This window comes from Montipora foliosa, chromosome 7, assembly GCF_036669935.1.
Source record: "Montipora foliosa isolate CH-2021 chromosome 7, ASM3666993v2, whole genome shotgun sequence".
Lineage (NCBI taxonomy): Eukaryota > Metazoa > Cnidaria > Anthozoa > Scleractinia > Acroporidae > Montipora > Montipora foliosa.
In genome coordinates this window covers 21,546,446-21,553,945 of record NC_090875.1, presented here as the reverse complement: position 1 = coordinate 21,553,945, position 7,500 = coordinate 21,546,446, and the positions used below count along the sequence as shown (strand labels likewise).

Genomic DNA, 7,500 nt, shown 5'->3' with positions numbered 1-7,500 from the left:
ATAATTATGTTAACTACGGTAAAAGAACGAAGAAATATCTTTCCGATGATGTTTCGGAAATACTCGGTAAAAATGCGCGTGTTCCGAACATTAGAATCGACCTTTCGATTACTAGTTTGGACGCTCAGTGGTCGTCGGAGCTGCAATGGGCTCTTTCCCGACAATCCCCGAGTAATAATCGAAAAAAAATCCTTCACGAACCTTTGTTCATATACCAGGGAGAACCTTTTTTTAGCATTAAAACAAGAGAATATTATTTTTATTAGGCTGCCATGATGAAAAATGGAATCCCAGAAACCTTTTGCTCAATGGGCCGCGTTACTCTAAGATTTTGTCATTTTATGAATAGTATTCAAAAGCTCTCCTTACCATACTGCAGCTCACAGATTTGCGCATCGAGTGTTTTGAGACGCTCGCAAATCTTCTCCGGAGGCTTGTGATAGCTCAAGGGCTTTGTAATTTCATTCAGCATTCCTGTGGCAGCATCACTGGTCCCTCCGATATAGTAACACTGAAATTATTTAAAATGTACAGTTAACCCTTTGACGCCTAGGATTGATCAGTATATAAATTCACCTCTCAAGTTCAATACAATGTCAGGTAGACAAGTATTGAGAATGACGATTTTTATCATCTTAAGCACATGATCCTGATATAACACCAAATTCTTGTGACCACCCAAAGAAGAAAACTGAACTTTAAGATCACGGGAATTATATCAAATCATGATAATGATGACGATGATAGTACTCAATAAGATAAAGCAGACTTTACTGTACTAAATTTTTCATGAAATCTTTCCACAGTGAAATAATACCAAGCTGCAGGTAATCAGGTCTAGAAATCTAGCACTTCACATTACCCTCCAATAGTTAATTCTGTTGAAGTTATAATATCTACATGTAGAGCAATGTGAATAATTTGATTTTGTGATAACTCCAGCTAGCATGTTATCGTAGTTTGTCATACAGTTGTTAAAACAAGTCATTCACAGAATGGCACAGTTCTCTGACACGACAAAATTCATGAGTGAACAAGTTGTACAGATCTTTTCACATTTTCCATGAAAGACTGATAATTATTAATAATTTCAAGCGTCTACAAATAACATCAATGATTATTCATTTATTCATTCAGTCAGTGAGAGCCGTACCCAGTTTATTTTAGCCTGCATGAAGGATTCCAAGTGAATGGCAATATGCAAATTAAAGATGATCACTGCAGGTATCAGAAGAGCAAATGGCATTCTTTTCCAAAGCACTGTCCCAAGGGCTGTTTTTGCGACAGCCAAACATTGTACTGATCCAGATCACTGCCAAAACTCGAATTGAACTCACAAACTAAGTAATTTGTTGTGTCATTTACTTGCGTTCAGTTCAATACTGTAGATGTTTATTTTACTCACAAATCTGTTTTCTTTATTCTTGGCTTTTCCACAGGCAGCCTTTAACTTCTGCTGGATTGTCTCAACGCTTTTAACGTCCTCGTCTGTCAGTTTACTTGCAAAATTTGTCAGAAACTTGATGCAGACTGAAAGCAAAAATAAATCGTAGATTGTCGTTAGATGAGTAACTTTGCTGTCCAGAACATGGTAAATGTAAAAGTAATTAATAGAATGTACATGTACGTCAATAGGGAGCTAATTAAAGCACACAACGTTTTTGATCCACAGATGGAAAGTGGAAAATTTTGCACATCTTGGCAGTTGCCTCCCCCAGCTTTTTAATTAACCTAATCGTCTCTAACAGTGACGACACACTGAACAATAGAAATGTGTTGGTGTAAAGAAAAGTTAAAAAGGAAAACAGCTCACTTCTGGTTGCCGTCCATGGCCAGTAGCCCATCACCCGGAGCGTCCAACTTCCATACAGCGTCTGTGAAACGGCGTTTTCACAAGTAAGGTTATTTTTAGATACGCCTTTCCCGCGAATTAGTTTTCAAAAGCCAATCAGAAGCGGTGCATAATTAATAACAGTTTATTATTAATTATGCACCGCTTCTGATTGGCTTTTGAAAACTAATTCGCGGGAAAGGCGTACCTAAAAATAACCTTACTTGTGAAAACGCCGTTGCACGAAAATAGGTAAGTTGCACGCTCCGGGTGATGGGCTCCTGCCATGGCTCAAAAGTGTCTCATGCTTAAGCTCACTAATATCACCATTACTGAATATCATACCAGCCAATCCCTGTTGAGATTTTCAGGACTAATAAATTATTTACAAGCTTTCTAAACAGCTACAAGAAACTGCTACAGGAAAGCGAGAGGACTAATAGACCAAGACAAACGCTGACTATGTGGAGAGAGTAAAGACACGGTACAACACCTGCTGGCAGGCACATGGAAGAAACTGGCCAGATCAGAGTATGTAAGAAGACATGACAATGTCATTAAATGGGAAATCAAAAATGGATTGTTAGTGGAGGGATCGAAGTGGTTTCCTAAAAAATGGGAAAAAGGGAAGGTGATAGCAAATGATGGGAAAAAGTTGTTCTGGGACTGGGAGCATAAAGATGCAAATGAATTGCACAGCAAGGAAGCCAGATACAGAGAAGAAGGAGATTACGCTTGTAGATACGTTGTGTCTGATTAAAGCGAACAGAGAAGAGAAAAGAACGGATTTAGGTTTAGGGTTAGTCAGCATTTGTCTTGAAAGTACCAGCAGCTGAGTTTTCAGCTATGTAAACGAATGGAAGGGAATAAGGTGAAAGTAATACCATCAGTGAAAGGTTGTTTAGGAGGAGGAATGAAAATACCTTGTAATGATAGAAGATATAAAGGAACTCTTTAGTGACAAGAAAGAATATTGGAAAGAACAGCAAGGGAAATACAAAAACCTGTGTTATGGGAGAGTGAAACGATAATGAGGAAAGTTATGTCTGGACTGTTGACATGAGGTGTCTTCCAAAGTTGGCAGTTACATGTTCTTCCATCCTGTAACCCACTCAGTCTGTCCCAACCTGGGGGATCCTTTGGGATTTGCAACTGAGAGACTTTTCTGTATAGTCAGTTAACTCAGACAGATAATAATAATAATTTTTTTTTTTTTTTTTTAGTAACTATTTTAATACTCATAAAAAACTTATATACAGACAACGGTGCTAAATATCAAAATCCTATTTACAAAGTTAACTTCTAAAAGAGAAAAAGTAAAACATTTCAAAACATCACTCGATTTCTGTTAGCTGAAGATTCGTAATAACAAGATAAAAATACAAATTATAAAAAGTCATAGCGTCTTAAATTTGTCATCAGAAAATTCATCCATAAAACAGCATGAGACAGAATAAATAATCAGAAAGAAAGATATAATAATAATAATAATAATAATAATAATAATAGGCATAATTATATTTTTCAATAATAATAATCATAAACAATATTAATAATAAACTCTTATATTTTGTTAATATAATATTTATGCAAAATTTATCAGAGAGAACTATTTCAGCATCCTCCTTTTCCAATCTTAAGAAGCATTGCTCAAAGTGAAGCTCAATGACCTCCATTTCACCATAAATCAAAAACTTGCCCCAGCTGTTTGAAGGGTGGATAACTCTATCCACTGGATAACTCAATTGGTTTTGTTACTGTTTATCCACTGGATAGTGATTTATTCGGTGAATAGCGTTATCCACCTTTTGAAGAACCGAGGCCAGGTTGTAATCAGCTTTACACTACAAGTCAACCTTTTCTTGCTTGTAATTAATTCCCAAACAAGCCCTGTAATTGTGTGTCTTATCGATTCTTTTGCTTGTTTGAAAACCATATTTTTCAGAGATAATTAAGAGCACCTCTTACTTAAACCATGACGTGTTAAAGAACTGACCTGAACAAGACCTTACTTCCTGAAAACTTGTGAGGAACATTTTTTCAGAAAACTCTATCTTACCTTCGCATTCTCCTTCTTTCAACGCTGCTTCACTGGGAAAAATATAACCACTAAGCAAGGCATTCAACGAGAGCACAATAAATATCCACATACTGACCAAACTGTAAAGATTGTGTTGATGAAATAAAAGATAACTAAGCTTTGGCTACAAAACCTTTACAAATTTACCGGCTTATTGCGCAAAATGCCAAGCTTCTAGACTAGTTGGCGGCCTCTGATTGGTGGAGATTAGAGGAAGGCTTTTTAAAAATACTGCAAGATTTAAAGCCAGCGGTGTTTTGTTCAAATAGCCCACTATACTTTGACCAGCGGTTAACTTCTACTTTAATCACCAGGCTCTACCGAGTGTCACGCAACTTGAATCTCCCATGCGTGAAACGTTCGTGTTTATATAAATTGCCATGGAGATCATAGAACGTGTTCCTTCTTCTAATTTCTGTTCATTTTCCGGGGAAATGTTGCCAGGGATGAAATCTTCCAGATGAGATGTCCCTGACGTCGTTTTTGCCGTCTTTGCCGGATATTTACGCCACCCAAAAGAACAGCCAAAAGCCAAAGTGAGTTAAGAATTTCAAACAAAAAAACAGCTGTCATATCAGCAAGAATGTATCAATGTTTACATTTTCTTGTAGACTTACTGTGCCACAAATCTTTCGTTTACGTCAACGACTGTTTGTAAATGTTTCCTGGATACCTTATTCAGTCGTATATACGATAAATTTAGGTAATGGTTGGTGAAATGAGTTTAACTTTCCCGTGCAATTCCATAAATATAATGAATACTCAACTTAAGTTTGAAAATTTATAAGCGATTAATTTCATTTCAACAGCGGAATGATTTGCGTTTGCGATTTGCTCCGATGTTTGTTTGTGTTATGTCCTTACTTATTTATTTAGCCTCATGTGATGATACACAAGAACAAAAAGAAATTGAACAGAATGTAACCATAACATGACGAAGCACCCGAGAACCAATATATTACAAAAGGGAGAGCTCCACAACAGTTTGCACCATTGGCTGTGGGCCTTTGTAACGTTGTTCTGGCTTTAAGATTAGAGGAATAAGAAGTGTTCACTCTGTTTTCAAGAGTCTTATCACGAAGTTTGCTTTCTGGCATATTATAGCCGATTTTAGGTGATTAATATTGATGATAGTAATGTCTTTTTATCTTGAATTTCATGCCATTTCCTACAACTCTGGCCCCAGTTGTTGAAAGGTCGGATAACTTTATCCAGTAAATAAGTCTCTATCCGAGATTTTTAATCTGTGCAAAGATGTTTGTATTTGGGCACATATAACCATGAATATGCACACTCCGATAAGCAGTCACCTTTAGAGGTGTACAAAAAGTTTGGTTAATGTTTAATGTGAAGTATATAATTTTTCATACTCTGGATACTAACTTATCCACAGGATAAAGATTAATCCAGCATTTGAACAACTGGAACTTTACAGTATATTGTGATTTTACAGAGTTCTGGAGACAACTAGCGATGCTGAGAGCTCAACTTATTCCAAAAAGACTAAGGCTAAACATCATGCAGAAGCTGAGAAGCTAAGGGCTGAAGCAGAAGCAAAAGCTGCCAAAGAACGACAGGAAGTAGGTTTGAATTGGAAACCCTCATCTCTCTATACACCCTCATAGACTTGTATTCCTTTCATCATCAACCTGGTCCTCACCAGTGTTAGGGGTGGCGAATGGTTCTTCAAAAACTCTGGGTCTCGCAAAATTTTAGTCGAATTTCACGGGTCTCGCAGTCTCGTTTTTTGAGCGGTTATGTGCGTCTCGTAGTCTCGTTTTTTATATGAAGGTGTCAAACACTTTGAAGTCTCGTTCTCGCTATCTAAAAAGTCAAAATGTCTCGGGCTCGCAAAGAAAAACGCTGGTCTCGCCGTCTCGCAAAGTCTCGCATTTACCATTCGCCACCCCTAGCGTTGCAAGTATTAAAAGCATGCACCTTCCTCCCTTTGGACTGGAAGAAGGAAGCTGCATGTTCATGCTTTTAAAAATAACTATCATGTCAGCTCTCTGAGCTGCCTTCTTGAAAACAAAAATCTTAAATAGTTTATTAGACTATGTGTATATTTGAGATATTTTAGTTTATCCGGCCCCATTTGTTCAAAAGGTGGTTAAGTCACAGAGAAACCAATTGGGCCATCCAATGGATATGCATAGCTATTTATCTGGTGGATAGCGTTATCCACCTTTTGAACAACAGGGCCAGTAATTTATTTATTATCTTCGTTTCCCTTTTTGTGACTGTATTTTTTTAACATTATTTTTGAGGGCCATAAAATGTATTTACTGTTTTTGCACCATTATGTGTTAGAGAGATGTGCTTTTGAAATAGGGTGTGTTGATAATTAAATTAGACCTGAGATTCCAGAAACTCAAATTAGACTCTTTGGGTAGCTCCAAAACTTACATCCCAAAGCACTGTAATCTTCTGAGTACACTGAAAATCCAGGCTCAAAATAATGCATTGCAGTGGATGAGTGTATCAGTGACCCAATTCCAGTTGCACATCAAGGGAAGCATTCCAAATGCATTTTGAAGCAACATGCTTACTGTGGTCATGAAGGGGTCAGACCAATACTAAGGTCTCTATGCCTTATCTCGTCTGTCATTACTAATGATAACAAGTCAACTACAAGGACTACAAGAACAAGAACAACATCATTAACTCTTACAGCAACAACAACAACAACAACAGTAAGAGTTCCCTGCTAGCACACTTCTCTTTTCTTTTTGTGTTCACTGGGCTGATGAGTACAGGGAAGGAAACCTCTGCCATGGGTCAAAACTCACTGTGTTGAAGATGCGCTGCAGCGTAGCAGCTAATTTTTAGAAACTGAATTCTCACGTGATATTTCATTTTGCGTGGGCTCACTTAGCAACAGTGGAATTACTGTAAAGGAATGCTCGCGACACAATGGGCTGATGGCCGGAGGTCTCTTTTCCAGTACTCGTCAGCCCAACACGAAAGAAAAGAGGCCTGATCTGCTGGCAGCAGGGAACGACAAGAGGAACTTTATTTAAGAGTAAGAAGGTTATATAGCTGCTCTAGGCGATCACTACATGCCAGCCTGAAACATATCAAACAAATCATGTGCCAGATTATGATAAGAGGGGAAATTAAAGCAGCAGAAGACCAACAAATTTGACCTACAAATTGGGCTTACTAGTCTAGGAATTGAGCTGAGAACATTGTTTAGTGGAAGGGAAAGCCTCACATCACTGTGTTGTGCCATCCTTCCTTCCTTGACCCAAGAACCATCTCTGATATGGAATGTACTTATTAATTTTGTAAGATGCACCAGCCGAAGAAGAAGTTTTAGTTAACTTTTTGTCTTAATTACAGCAATGTGTCCATTTGTATGAGTTGTGGTCAAAGATTAAACAGGACGAGAAGGAAGAACATTATCAGTACTTGAAAGAAAGGGTCTCCATTCAGCATGAAATCATCAAACGACAGGACAGGCTGTTTAAAATGCACCAGGCAAAGATGGAACAGAAACGACATCAGGTGTGATTTTCACTTATTTAACCCTTTGACGTCCAAACCAGCCTAAACCGGCCAGACTTTGTATTTTACTCTGTCCAATGCC

At 37.8% G+C, this 7,500-nt stretch overlaps 2 protein-coding genes across 2 annotated transcripts in view; one reads left to right on the top strand and one right to left on the bottom strand.

Annotated features, from left to right (window-relative positions):
- Window positions 1–4,139, bottom strand: part of LOC138011327 (mesencephalic astrocyte-derived neurotrophic factor homolog) — a 6,788-nt gene extending 2,649 nt beyond the window's left edge. The window contains exons 1-3 of the mRNA XM_068858294.1: window positions 3,891–4,139; window positions 1,406–1,530; window positions 370–511 (exon numbers count right to left, since the gene is read on the bottom strand). Of these exons, the coding sequence (XP_068714395.1) occupies window positions 370–511; window positions 1,406–1,530; window positions 3,891–3,981 (358 nt within the window). The 5' untranslated portion in view covers window positions 3,982–4,139. The remainder of the gene's footprint in view (window positions 1–369; window positions 512–1,405; window positions 1,531–3,890) is intronic.
- Window positions 4,140–4,258: 119 nt separating this feature from the next.
- Window positions 4,259–7,500, top strand: part of LOC138011326 (uncharacterized) — a 12,647-nt gene continuing 9,405 nt past the window's right edge. The window contains exons 1-3 of the mRNA XM_068858291.1: window positions 4,259–4,447; window positions 5,365–5,491; window positions 7,254–7,418. Of these exons, the coding sequence (XP_068714392.1) occupies window positions 4,377–4,447; window positions 5,365–5,491; window positions 7,254–7,418 (363 nt within the window). The 5' untranslated portion in view covers window positions 4,259–4,376. The remainder of the gene's footprint in view (window positions 4,448–5,364; window positions 5,492–7,253; window positions 7,419–7,500) is intronic.